Source organism: Oncorhynchus mykiss, chromosome 26 (genome assembly GCF_013265735.2).
Source record: "Oncorhynchus mykiss isolate Arlee chromosome 26, USDA_OmykA_1.1, whole genome shotgun sequence".
In the NCBI taxonomy this organism is placed as follows: domain Eukaryota; kingdom Metazoa; phylum Chordata; class Actinopteri; order Salmoniformes; family Salmonidae; genus Oncorhynchus; species Oncorhynchus mykiss.
Window position 1 is genome coordinate 15,969,487 of NC_048590.1, and position 14,716 is coordinate 15,984,202.

The 14,716-nt window shown below is 42.6% G+C and overlaps 1 protein-coding gene across 13 annotated transcripts in view; it reads right to left on the reverse strand.

Annotated features, from left to right (window-relative positions):
• The window catches only part of nav2a (neuron navigator 2a), a 310,069-nt gene that overhangs the window by 68,527 nt on the left and 226,826 nt on the right, over window positions 1–14,716 (reverse strand). For 12 of the 13 annotated variants that reach the window (XM_036963588.1, XM_036963590.1, XM_036963587.1 and 9 more), the window contains 4 exons: window positions 13,664–13,736; window positions 13,228–13,480; window positions 12,919–12,975; window positions 10,647–10,774 (listed from right to left, as the gene is read on the reverse strand). In XM_036963588.1, the coding sequence (XP_036819483.1) occupies window positions 10,647–10,774; window positions 12,919–12,975; window positions 13,228–13,480; window positions 13,664–13,736 (511 nt within the window). The remainder of the gene's footprint in view (window positions 1–10,646; window positions 10,775–12,918; window positions 12,976–13,227; window positions 13,481–13,663; window positions 13,737–14,716) is intronic. The other variant, XM_036963585.1, reaches the window with a different exon arrangement.

Below are 14,716 nucleotides of genomic sequence, written 5' to 3' on the forward strand. Positions count from 1 at the left end.
AAGTGAAGTAGATAATATACAAAAGTGAAATAAACAATAAAGAAAATGAACAGTAAACATTACACGCACAAAAGTTACAAAGGAATAGAGACATTTCAAAGATTAGACAGTAGACAGTGTTGTAACGACGTGTAAATAGTTCACAAGTACAAAAGGTAAAATAAACAAACATAAATATGAGTTGTAATTTACAATGGTGTTTGTTCTTCACCGGTTGCCCTTTCCTTGTGACAACAGGTCACACGTCTCTCTCCCTCTGTGACTACACTGCTGCTGTCACCTTGTGTTAATGTAAAGCATAAGAGGAAGGCCAACTGTATGCTGATGTCTCTCTACTGTATAAAACAGGATGCTTCCAGAGACAGGTTCTCTATTCTACTGTCAGCACCATTGACACAGAACAATTCAGGCCAGACAATAGAACCGGCAGTTTCCCACTGAGCCTCAGCATCTTCTGCATTTTATTTCACGATAGTAAATCACTGAATGTTCCCGCTAATAAATTGTTGCTAACTTGGTACAGTAAAGCTTACTAAGTAAAACGTTGTATTAAAAGAGTAAACACAAACTAAATCACAAAAGGAAAAATGATGACCCTGAGTCTGGTAACTAGGTAAAAGACCATGACCGATAGTACTATACGTCTGGGTCGAATCCCAACGGTCATACATCGGCATAATGTATGATTTAGGAGAAAGCTAGACTGGCGTGCACTCATCTCAAGTTGAGTTTCAGCACTTAGTGGGGCTACGGGGAGAGCGGTGAAAAGACCAATGACAAACCTCGTAGGTGCTGCTGTATCACGGTCCCAGCAGAGTAGACCAAAAGAAGCTGAGAGAAGAAGTAGAGTCCCAAACTCTGATAGATGTTCCACGTAGTGCAGCCTGAGTGGAACTGTTGTGCAGGAGTGAGTTGGGTGAGGGAGGGGCGAGGGATTTGGCAGTGACTCAACAGGGAAGGTAGGTGGTTAGGGGGGAGATGATTCCAAAACCTCCACCCCTCCTACCTGCTGTCTGTCCCTCTGCACCCTTCAGATCACTCTCGCGCACACACACACACACACCACCCTCTCTTTCTCTTCCCTCCCTCCACCACCCCCCCCCCCCCCATCTTTCATACAGTATAATACAGGGTAATGAGTTTAGACTGTGGAAGACAAACACAGTGAGTCTATAAACAACCCAGTAGAAGAGCTGAGTGGTGACAGCAGTGCAGAGAAGCTATATAAAACCTCGCACTAAATACACAGTCAAACGGATTCCCCCTGGCTAAACACAGCAGACAATAGAGACGCAATGAAGTCAATACGGGTAAACGGTGTCAGGCTGTCTGAATACAGTAACAGTAGACAGACACCAGTCACACAGTAATCGCCATAGAAATAGAATGATATTTCCACGGTAACAGCCCCTGGGCTATGGAGAATGTACAGTGTGAGTTCAAAGCAACATGAGAAGACTAGAGGCCGTGTGACAGCAAGGTTAACCCAGGGTCAAACAAATAAAAAACAAACTGAGTATCATTTTAACCATCTTCCCCCCTGTAGGAATAATGCCATTCTTGTCTCAGCCCAGAAAGTGTGTCCCGGGGATATGTGTAACTACACACCAACAAGACGCAGGCCGAGCAATTTAGGAAATTGATTCAGGGCACATCATAACGATATAAAAGCACGGAGGCCTGGCGATGCCGAACGCGTTTATGCTCATTAATTGCCGTGGGACCCGGCAGACTTTTGCATGACAATAACCCGGAGGACAAGATGTCATGATCGCCACAGCCCCTACAGTACTCATAAGTCATTTGCAGTGTCCTACTATAGGCAAGCACATGTGAGCTTAGGACAGAGCATAGCGGTCATACCACGGAACAACTAGAGGTCATGGTAACGTTTATAGCTCAACACTAAATCTAACACACACACACACGCACGCACACCTCTATAAATCACACACGGTCGCCTAACCTTGTAACCCACAAATGAACGCAGGCACACACACATGCACACACAGTGTTTCGATTGTCCTCGAAATACACAGCATTGAAGCTTGTACTGTTCATTTCTGTATCCCAAAAGCTCCCTTTGCCAAAGATGGGAAGATCATATGATCAGCCAGATAAACAGGTGAAGCATCTGGGCACCATAAATCATATCTAGTTTGACTATCTAACGAATAACCTTTTATGCCCTCAATATGGGTAACAAAGATGAATACTCTACTTCGTGGCTCAACTCACTCGCATGTCAGTAAAGTGCTCCAGCACTGATGGAGTGCATTGTGGGTGGGAGAGTGTCTGCACTCAGGGACCCGTATCCACAAAGCATCTCAAAGTTGGAGTGCTGATCTAGAATCAGTTTAGCCTTTTAGATCATCTTGAATAATGTTATATGGACAGATCTTAGATCAGCACTCCTACTGTACTCTGAGACGCTTTGTGGATAGGCCCTGGTCTATTCTGAGAAAGGGTGACTCCTATGGCCTCCCACACCATAACGGCCTGATTAGGATAGCTGCCATACTCACAGACATCATCATCCATATCATGACCAGGACAGTCTGTCAGCGTTAATGACTTGACAGGTGGTTTAGGCATTTGTGACCCGATTCAGGAAACTAAGTTTTTTTTAGCAAAAAATGTTTTTTTGCAGAAATACCTTCTCGAGCGTGAACTTTCAAGTGCCTAAATAACCAACTTGTACACCATCTGTAAATACGAATAAAATTGTTAAATTGCGAGCCTAGTTGTTTAATAAGCCACAGAAAAAGAAGGCTACCTTCCCGCTAGCCATGATTGGCTGAGATAATGTGTGGGCTGGACATGCCGAGAGAGGAGTTCAGATTGGTCTGCCATATAGAGGGCTTGGTAATCCTGTCGAACGCTGCTTTTCTAAAAATGTATTGTGTAGTGGAGCTGCATAAGTGTTGCTCTCCACTTTCTGGAGGATCAAGTTATGAAATCAGTGGAATTGGAGTATGATAGCTAGAGATGGAGAAAACACCTGTCTCCGGATTACATCTTCAAACTAAGGGCAACCGTGGTATGGCATTCCTGACAGGGAGACGCGTCCATCATGCATGTTGATGTATACAGGTAAGATAGTCTAGCATTAGCTAGCTACATTTTCAGATATTACAAGTTTCTAATTTTTACAAAGTGGTTTCATTTCAAGCTAAAGTGCACTGGCTCTAGCTAGCTAAAGTTAGCTGGCTGGATCCCTAGCTGACGTTATTATTTGTTTCCCAGATCCGTTTGCTTTTCTAATTAGAGCTTAATGTTAGCTAGCTAACATTGAACATGGTTGGTTAGCTCCGAGCACTGTGGCATTGTTGGCACTGTTCATTGTTGTTTAACTAGCTAGCTTTAGCTGGTTAGGCTGTTTTCATGCTATCCAGAGGTAAACAAATCATTGGCCAGAGCGTCAAGTGTGCGCTCCTAGAGCGAAACAAAATGGGTGGGGCTAAAGCTTAAGAGGGTGTGAACGATGCTGAATGGGTATAGACAAAGAAGAGCTCTTCACAAGATACCAAAACATTCAAAGGCGATTTTCTCAAAAGTGAGTTTACAAGTTGATCAACTTTCAAAGTAGAATTACTTTACAATTGTTCCTCAAATGCAGTGTATGACATACCATTTCGAAGACATCAAAATTGTGAAATAACATATGGATTCAATTATAAAATATCCCTTACACAGCCTGGAGGTGTGTTTTGGGTCATCCTGTTGAAAAACAAATGATAGTCCCACTAAGTCCAAACCAGATGGGATGGCTTATCGCTACAGAAAGCTGTGGTAGCCCTGCTGGTTAAGTGTGCCTTGAATTCTAAATAAATCACAGACAGTGTCACCAGCAAAGCACCGCCACACCATAACACCTCGTCCTCCATGCTTTACAGGGGGAAAAAACACATGCAGAGATCATCTGTTCACCCACACCGTGTCTTACAAAGACACCGCGGATCGAACCAAAAATCTCCAATTTGAACTCCAGACCAAAGGACACATTTCCAATGGTCTAATGTCCATTGCTCGTGTTTCTTGGACCAAGCAAGTCTTTTCTTCTTATTGGTGTCCTTTAGTAGTTTCTTTGCAGCAATTCAACACCATAGTACCCTCCAAGCTCATGATTAAGCTTGAGGTCCAGGGTCTCAACCCCACCCTGTGCAATTTGGTCCTGGAATTCCTGAAGGGTCGCCCCCAGGTGGTGAAGGTAGGAAACAGCAGTGGAGAAGGTGGAAAGTTTCAAGTTCCTCAGCGTACACATCAGACAAACTGAAATTATCCACCCACAGAGACAGTGTGGTGAAGGCAACGCAACAGTGCCTCTTCAACCACAGGAGGCTTGAGAAATTTGGCTTGTCACCTAAAACCCTCACAAACTTCTACAGATGCACAATTGAGAGCATCCTGTCGGGCTGTATCACAGTCTGGTACGGCAACTGCACTGCCTTCAACCGCAAGGCTCTCCAGACGGTGGTGCAGTCTGCACAACGCATCACTGGGGGCAAACTACCTGCCCTCCAGGACACCTACAGCACCCGATGTCACAGGAAGGCCAAAAAGATCATCAAGGACATCAACCACCCGAGCCACCCCGCTACCATCCAGAAGACGAGATCAGTACAGGTTCATCAAAGCTGGGACCGAGAGACTGAAAAACAGCATTTACAGTTGAAGTTGGAAGTTTACAAAGACTTAGGTTGGAGTAATTAAAACTTGTTTTTCAACCACTCCACAAATGTCTTGTTAACAAACTATAGCTTTGGCAAGTTGGTTGTGCATGACACAAGTAATTTTTCCAACAATTGTTTACAGACAGATTATTTCACTTATAATTCACTTTATCACAAGTCCAGTGGGTCAGAAGTTTACATACACTAAGTTGACTGTGCCTTTAAACAACTTCCAGAAAAGGAGGTCATGGCTTTAGAAGCTTCTGATAGGCTAATTGAAATCATTTGAGTCAATTGGAGGTGTACCTGTGGATGTATTTCAAGGCCTACCTTCAAACCGAGTGCCTCTGCTTGACATCATAGGAACATCTAAAGAAATCAGCCAAAAAAAAAGCAATTTCCAAATGCCTGAAGGTACCACGTTCATCTGTACAAACAATAGTACACAAGTATAAACACCATGGGACAACGCAGCCATCATACCGCTCAGGAAGAGGGCGTTCTGTCTCCTCGAGAATAATGTACTTTGGTGCAAAAAGTGCAAATCAATCCAGAACAACAGCAAAGGACCTTGGAAATATGCTGGAGAAAATAGGTACAAAAGTATCTATATCCACAGTAAAATGAGTCCTATATCGACATAAGGCTGCTCAGCAAGGAAGAAGCCACTGCTCCAAAATCACCATAAAAAAGCCAGACTGCACATGGGGACAAAGATCGTATTTTTGGGAGAAATGTCCCCTAGTCTGATGAAACAGAAATAGAACTGTTTGGCCATAATGACCATCATTATGTTTGGAGGAAAAAGGGGGAGGCTTGCAAGCCGAAGAACACCATCTCAACCGTTAAGCACGGGGGTGGCAGCATCATGTTGTGGAGGTGCTTTGCTGCAGGAGGGACTGGTGCACTTCACAAAATAGATGGCAACATGAGGGAGGAAAACGATGTGGATATATTGAAGCAACTCAAGACATTAGTCAGGAAGTTAAAGCTTGGTCGCAAATGGGTCTTCCAAATGGACAATGACCCCAAGCATACTGCAAAGTTGTGGCAAAATGGCTTAAAGGACAACAAAGTCAAGGTATTGGAGTGGCCATCACAAAGCCCTGACCTCAATCATATATAACATTTTTGGGCAAAACTGAAAAAGTATGTGCGAGCAAGGAGGCCTACAAACCTGACTCAGTTACAACAGCTCTGTCAGAAGGAATGGGCCAAAATTCACCCAACTTATTGTGGGAAGCTTGTGGAAGGCTACCCGAAACGTTTGACCCAAGTTAAACAATTTAAAGGCAATGCTACCAAATACTAATTGTGTGTATGTAAACTTCTGACCCACTGGGAATGTGATGAAAGAAATAAAAGCTGAAAAGAATCCTTCTCAACTATTATTCTGACATTTCACATTCTTAAAATAAAGTGGTGATCCTAACTGACCTAAGACAGGGATCTTTTTTACTGAGATTAAATGTCAAGAATTGTGAAAAACTGAGTTTAAATGTATTTGGCTAAGGTGCATGTAAACTCCCGACATCAACTGTATCTCAAGGCCGTCAGACGGTTTAACAGCCATCACTAACACCGAGAGGCTGCTGCATACATACAGACTCAAATCATTAGCCACTTTAATAAATGGATCACATGCAGCTAACACAGACATATGGAAATGTCTGCTCTACCAAAAATTACAACCAATTAATTGCAGCATTACCACAAAAATGGAAGAGGCAAGTAGAAGGGGAAAAAAGTAAGGAACTTGTATGTCGGCCCTGTATTAAAGAATATAAGTGGTTAAAGAAAAGCGTGATAAATAAAAACATACCAATTTCATTTAAGGACCAAAAAACTGACAGCTGTGCCATATACATTGCAAAATAGTTGGGAAGAGATTTTGGATGTACCCATTCCATGGCACATGGTTTATGAATTGATACGCAAAACAACGCCGGATTCAAAACATCACATTTTTCAATATAAATTACTATACAAAATTCTTGCAACTAATAGAATGTTATATATATGGGGGATACAATCTTCCCAGCTCTGCAGATTCTGCTGTGAGGAGGCAGAGTCATTAGATCATTTATTTTGGTATTGTCCATATGTAGCTCGTTTTTGTTCACAGGTCCAGGAATGGCTGAAGAATTGCAACATTTGCCTAGAACTAACACTACAGATAGCAATACTGGGTGATTTGAAAAGCCATAGACAATCAATCAATAATATAATAATTATTTTAGCAAAAAAATGTTTATTTTTAATTTACAATCTGTAGAAGCTATGAGAATAGGAAGGTTCATTTATTTTGTGAAGCATCACAGCACAGTTGAAAAATATATGGCAAGTAGAAATCCGAAATGGATGATGTTGAGAGACAGATGGGAGGGGTTGAGTGGAGCTGAAGGGTGGGACTGGATGGTGTTGATAGATGGGAGGGGTTGAATGGAGCTGAAGGGTGGGACTGGATGGTGTTGATAGATGGGAGGGGTTGAATGGAGCTGAAGGGTGGGACTGGATGGTGTTGATAGATGGGAGGGGTTGAATGGAGCTGAAGGGTGGGACTGGATGGTGTTGATAGATGGGAGGGGTTGAGTGGAGCTGAAGGGTGGGACTGGATGGTGTTGATAGATGGGAGGGGTTGAGTGGAGCTGAAGGGTGGGACTGGATGGTGTTGATAGATGGGAGGGGTTGAGTGGAGCTGAAGGGTGGGACTGGATGGTGTTGACAGATGGGAGGGGTTGAGTGGAGCTGAAGGGTGGGACTGGATGGTGTTGATAGATGGGAGGGGTTGAGTGGAGCTGAAGGGTGGCACTAATAACAAGATAAACAATGTAAAACATACGGGATCTGTAGAATGTATATAGGTTCGGAGCTTTTGTGAAATAGCATAGTTACAAATATAAATCAAACTGGATGGACATCAGAAATAGAGGAAGGACTAAGAACAAACAAGAGAGAACTATTGTAAAGTAGACTGTGTCTGTAGACTGTGTATAAGATGTATGGATTAAAGGTAGAAGCAGAAGTGTTTATTAGTTTACTCCAATTGGGGGATTTAGGGTTTGCGGGGAATAATAATAAAGGTATATTCTTTAAAAAAGTATGTATGTCTATATAGGTATGTGTATGTATATATGTGTATATGTATGCATGCGTGTATGGATATATATATTTACCAAAAAAATATGGGGGATTGGAAATGATGCAGACAATTACATTGGAAGCAACATTCTTTCCGCAATATTAAGCTGACCCCCCCAAAAAATAAAAAATAAAACTAAATAAATGGATCACTAGCCACTTTAAATAATGCCACTTGAATAATGTTTACATATCTTACATTACTCATCTCATACGTACAGTGCCTTGCGAAAGTATTCGGCCCCCTTGAACTTTGCGACCTTTTGCCACATTTCAGGCTTCAAACATAAAGATATAAAACTGTATTTTTTTGGTGAAGAATCAACAACAAGTGGGACACAATCATGAAGTGGAACGACATTTATTGGATATTTCAAACTTTTTTAACAAATCAAAAACTGAAAAATTGGGCGTGCAAAATTATTCAGCCCCTTTACTTTCAGTGCAGCAAACTCTCTCCAGAAGTTCAGTGAGGATCTCTGAATGATCCAATGTTGACCTAAATGACTAATGATGAGAAATACAATCCACCTGTGTGTAATCAAGTCTCCGTATAAATGCACCTGCACTGTGATAGTCTCAGAGGTCCGTTAAAAGCGCAGAGAGCATCATGAAGAACAAGGAGCACACCAGGCAGGTCCGAGATACTGTTGTGAAGAAGTTTAAAGCCGGATTTGGATACAAAAAGATTTCCCAAGCTTTAAACATCCCAAGGAGCACTGTGCAAGCGATAATATTGAAATGGCAGGAGTATCAGACCACTGCAAATCTACCAAGACCTGGCCGTCCCTCTAAACTTTCAGCTCATACAAGGAGAAGACTGATCAGAGATGCAGCCAAGAGGCCCATGATCACTCTGGTTGAACTGCAGAGATCTACAGCTGAGGTGGGAGACTCTGTCCATAGGACAACAATCAGTCGTATATTGCACAAATCTGGCCTTTATGGAAGAGTGGCAAGAAGAAAGCCATTTCTTAAAGATATCCATAAAAAGTGTTGTTTAAAGTTTGCCACAAGCCACCTGGGAGACACACCAAACATGTGGAAGAAGGTGCTCTGGTCAGATGAAACCAAAATTGAACTTTTTGGCAACAATGCAAAACGTTATGTTTGGCGTAAAAGCAACACAGCTGAACACACCATCCCCACTGTCAAACATGGTGGTGGCAGCATCATGGTTTGGGCCTGCTTTTCTTCAGCAGGGACAGGGAAGATGGTTAAAATTGATGGGAGGATGGATGGAGCCAAATACAGGACCATTCTGGAAGAAAACCTGATGGAGTCTGCAAAAGACCTGAGACTGGGACGGAGATTTGTCTTCCAACAAGACAATGATCCAAAACATAAAGCAAAATCTACAATGGAATGGTTCAAAAATAAACATATCCAGGTGTTAGAATGGCCAAGTCAAAGTTCAGACCTGAATCCAATCGAGAATCTGTGGAAAGAACTGAAAACTGCTGTTCACAAATGCTCTCCATCCAACCTCACTGAGCTCGAGCTGTTTTGCAAGGAGGAATGTGAAAAAATGTCAGTCTCTCAATGTGCAAAACTGATAGAGACATACCCCAAGCGACTTACAGCTGTAATCGCAGCAAAAGGTGGCGCTACAAAGTATTAACTTAAGGGGGCTGAATAATTTTGCACGCCCAATTTTTCAGTTTTTGATTTGTTAAAAAAGTTTGAAATATCCAATAAATGTCGTTCCACTTCATGATTGTGTCCCACTTGTTGTTGATTCTTCACAAAAAAATACAGTTTTATATCTTTATGTTTGAAGCCTGAAATGTGGCAAAAGGTCGCAAAGTTCAAGGGGGCCGAATACTTTCGCTAGGCACTGTATATACTGTATTTTATACCATCTATTGCATCTTAACTATGCCGCTTGGTCATCTCTCATCCATATATTTCTATGTACATATTCTTATTCCATCCATTTGTGTGTATTAGGTAGTGGTTGTGGAATTGTTAGATTACCTGTTAGATATTACTGCACTGTGAGAACTAGAAGCACAAGCATTTCATTACACTCACATTAACATCTGCTAACCATGTGTATGTGACCAATAAAATTTGATTTGATAATTTGATGTTGAGATGTGTCTGTTACTTTAACTCTATGAAGCATTTACTTGGGCTGCAATTTCTGAGGCTGGTAACTCTAATGAACTTATCGTCTGCAGCAGAGGTAACTCTGGGTCCTCCTTTCCCGTGGCGGTCCTCATGAGAGCCAGGTTCATCATAGCGCTTGATGGTTTTTGCGACTGCACTTGAAGAAACTTTCAAAGTTCTTGAAATGTTCCATATTGACTGACCTTCATGTCTTAAAGTAATGATGGACTGTCGTTTCTCTTTGCTTATTTGAGCTGTTCTTGCCATAATATGGACTTGGTCTTTTACCAAATAGGGATACCCCCCCCCTACCTAGTCACAACACAACTGATTGGCTCAAACACATTAAGAAGGAAAGAAATTCCACAAATTAACTTTAAAGAAGGCACACCTGTTAATTGAAATGCATTCCAGGTGACTACCTCATGGAGCTGGTTGTGAGAATGCCAAAAGTGTGCAAAGCTGTAATCAAGGTAAAGGGTGTATTTAAGAATCTCAAATATAAAATAAATGTTGATTTGATTAACACTTTTTTTTGGTTACTACATGTTTCCATATGTGTTATTTCATAGTTTTGATGTCTTCACTATTATTCTACAATGTAGAAAATAGTAGAAATAAAGAAAAACCCTTGAATGAGTAGGTGTTCTAAAACTTTTGAACGGTAGTGTATGTATGTATGTTTTTTTGAGTGTGCGTGCGTGCGAAGGACAGACGTACCTTTGTGAGCGGCTGGTTTGGTCTTGTCTGTGAAGCCCTGACTTCGCCGGTTGCCGGCGGCGCCAACCGGCCCGCGAGGTGTGATGTCACTGCCAGCAGTGGACACCCTCGCACTCGGGCCTGGAAGTCTGAGCGGGAGAGCAATAGAGCGTTTACACTCAATGGCACAAACAGCAAGGATTAGGCAATACGTTCATTAAACCTCCAATCATTTTCCACCCATCTGTAACCACATATTGTTAGCTAATCTCCTGTGTAGCCATAGCCGGGAGTCAGGGGCAGCGTTCTGGCCGGGTCCGTCTTTCACATAAATTGCTATTTCAACATCGGTGGAGGAAACATCATTCTGTGGCTGTCGGCATTGGTCTGACAAACAAAATATGACCGGTAGTTCAATACTGGTGTAAAACATCAACTCTTATTTCGTTCTTGCTACACTGAGTGAGTGACCTTAAAATTATTATTATTTTTTTTAAAGGCATTCCCTTTACATGACCAAGCAGGACTGCATGGGCTTTTGTTAGTGGGGAGAATAGGTCCAGCTCATTAGACTTTCAATTACGGTGAGTAGAAAGACTGTTGTTAGCCCGTGAATTAACTGTCTTATGAATTCAACTGGGCTTATAAATCATCATTAAGTTCCTGTCCGACAACAAAGACCATGATGGTATGAGCGTTCCTAAATGAACACACTGAAAATGTTATTAGTGTATAAACAAGCTTTCTATTACGAAAATATCCATTTAGCAGATACTTTTATCTAAAAGGGACTTAGCGTCAATTTACTTGCAAAGCATACATTTTGCGTACGGGTGATCCCAGGAATCAAACCCACTATTCTGGCATTGCAAGAACCATGCTCTACCAACTGAGCTGCAAAATGTAACACATGATTTAATTCTGAGTGAGATATTAAGTCACAGGCTTCACTGCTAGCCTATTCATGATATACACTGTTTGCATGATGAAACGTCTTCTGTCTGTTCTCATTCAGGATGTGGCCACATTAAATCGTAATCCTGAAATGATCCTAATGTCACCTATGCTCCCCCTGGATGCACATCGAGACCGTTTTCATTCAAGCCGAGAAAGAAAGAAAATAAAGCATAAAGATTAAAAGGAAAAGTAGTGGAGGAGAAACACATTACAATCTGAAAAGGAGAAAAACACCATTCCAGATATTGAATGTGCCCAGCTGAATATTAACCTGCAGTTATACATGCTGACCAGAGGGCGGCGCTACTGCATTGTTTTGTAAATTAGACTAGAAGCAGGTGCAAAACTACAAGGGATGGACAGCATGCACTCTCCTCTGGGCAGGCAAAAAGCGGATGTTTCCGTTTTTAAGGGATACAGTATTTTCAACCTAACTTCTGTTTCCCCTGAAAAACGGACGTGAGGACTCTGTTCAGGCATCTTTTTATGCCTGCTGTGTTGGGTTTAGGCAGCACGCAACAACACATCCTCAACTTCACTTCATTTCATTCAGTCAGTTGGTGTAGAAAACGGTGACATGCTTGCAAAACAACGTTTTTGGCCACTATTCATAAAAACCTCTCAGAGTAGGAGTGTTACTCTAGGACTAGGCCTTTCTTTTTAATAATGACACAAAAGGCTAAACTGATCCTAGGTCAGTACTCCTACTTTATGACAGTTTATGAATATGGGCCCACAGATTAAACATTATCTCACAGAACACAGTACAGTAGTATGAGGATAGTAGTAGTGGCCTATCCAATCCGTTATCGTAACATACAACCAAATTCAAGACATCCACTCCTCCATCTCAGTTAATTATTAAGGTCATACTCACAGTGAGACGCTCTCTCACATTCTTGAGTGCGCGCACACACATGCACATCACACGCAGGCAACCACACACACACACAAACACACAGGGGTTATCAAAAGGTCCCTCACACCCCATTAACCAGACATGCCAAATGAGGCGTGATGCCAGAGTCAAACAGGACTTTCCAAAATGGAGCCTTGGAGTCCCCTCTCTTCAAAACTCATGCAGAGTAGAATAGTAGTTTCAGGTAGAAGTTGCCCTTACCACAGATCTAGGATCATATTAATAACACCTCTATAGTAACCATAACTATTACATGTTGAAACAAATCTGACCCTGTATCAGTTGTTATGGGCAACCTCTACTTACTCTGGAAATAGAGAGGAAAGGGAGGAGAATTAGAAGATGAGGAGGAGTGGAGGAGGAAGATGCATGACCACAAAGAAGAGTGGGAGAAAGAGGGAGAGAAAAAGAGCTGACCTAGAGGACTTTTTCTGACCAAGGGAGAACCTGAGCAGTTTACTCTGAGACCCAGCCCTAGGAGGAGAGAGAGAAAGAAAGAGAAGGAGAGCGCAATGGAGGACGGGAGAGACAGAAAGACTCATTTGACATTTACAGAAGACCGGAGCTACGACAACTGGAATGAGAGAGGAAATAAGACCGAGACGGTAAATTGAACACTGATGACATCAACAAAAAGCGAAAGAGGGAAGACATTTTCAAATTCGAAGTATTACGAACTACATCTTCCCAGAATGCATCAGTGTAGTGGTGATCCAACAGGCTTACCTGGACTGCATCTCGGCCTGTGCTGTTTTCTGGGCTGCTTGTGCTGTGGGGGCCGGAGTCTCATGCGTAGGGGTTACAGGGTGGCTGCTGAGCTGGGCAGGGGCGCCGGTCTGCTGGATCAGGAGAGGTTGAGGGCTCTGGGGCTGGGGGTTAAGGTGGGGCTGGGAGTACTGGCGGTGGGCCTGCTGCTGCTTGTAGCGAGACAGGCTGAAGAAGAGCCCCAGAATGGCCTTCAGATTCCCATTCCGGATCTCTGCGTAGATAGAGATAGAGATAGAGAGAGAGAGAGAGAGAAAGAGAATGAGATGAAGAGGTAGGAAGAAGGAGAGATATGAGATACAGAGAGGAAAGTTACAAGCTCACTACACAGTATTCTAGCCACTACAGTCAGTCACAATGTAGTCTCAGCAGGTGTGTGTGACTGGTGAGCGTTTACCCTCTGCAGACAGGCCCTGTATGTTGACTCCTTTGGCTGCCAGGAAACGGAGGCAGGCATCAATGTTCTCAATCTGGAGGAGGAGGAGGAGAAGAGTGACAGAGAGAACCGATTTTACATTCAGATGTAACTCAACTCATCACACAGTCAGTAACGCATAGGCAGTTATCAGCAGCCTACTCAAAAACAGCCATCGCAAACACATCGCCAGCCTTAGGGTTTCGGGACATGCTTACAGGGATGGACTTCGCAGAGTGCCGACCTGAGTAAGGTGAGTCGATTGTTTAATGACATAGCCTGGTCAAAGCAGCATTAAAATAAGCCAGACATACACCTCCACTGGAGTACCTTAGATGACAAAAGCATTCTACTTTGGCCCTGTTACCATACCGACCCAGCTGTGCTGAGCTGTCAACATTCAAACAGCCAGGTGATGTGATTGGTCGACAGAATTTGCTTAGTTACAAGCTCACTATGTGACCCTACTTCGATACAGCCCATTGGCCGCAAAATGTCAACCCCCAGGTGAACAAAATAAAACAGAGTCATCGAATGACATCATCAATAAAAAAAAAAAGGATAGTTCAAGGGTTACCAACGGTCAGGTTCAGGTGAACAAACAGGGGAGGGAATTGAGCAATGTAACAATTGATTCATACGAAACACAGCAGCGGCCATTTTCACTGTTCATGCTGTTGAGGAGCGACCATTGAGACTACACTCGACTGTTCAATCAAAGGAACCTCATCGAAACGGAATCCGTCTCATGCTAATATACACCTAGGCGCAATTCATCTCCCCCATCGGTATTAGCTAGCACCCAACCGACAGTCTATTAGTGTGAAACGGGTTTCGACTGAGCAGAGTACAGCGGTTCAATTTAGAAAAATAAGACGTTGTACTTTATGGAGAACAAACTAAAATAACACTAGCTATTTAATACATTAATATCAATATCATCCTTCTACAGTAGCCCTCGGATTCTACATCAGATATTTCAATGATGTCATACGACGAATCAGAGGCAGACTCCAGGTCAGTGAGCCGCTGACC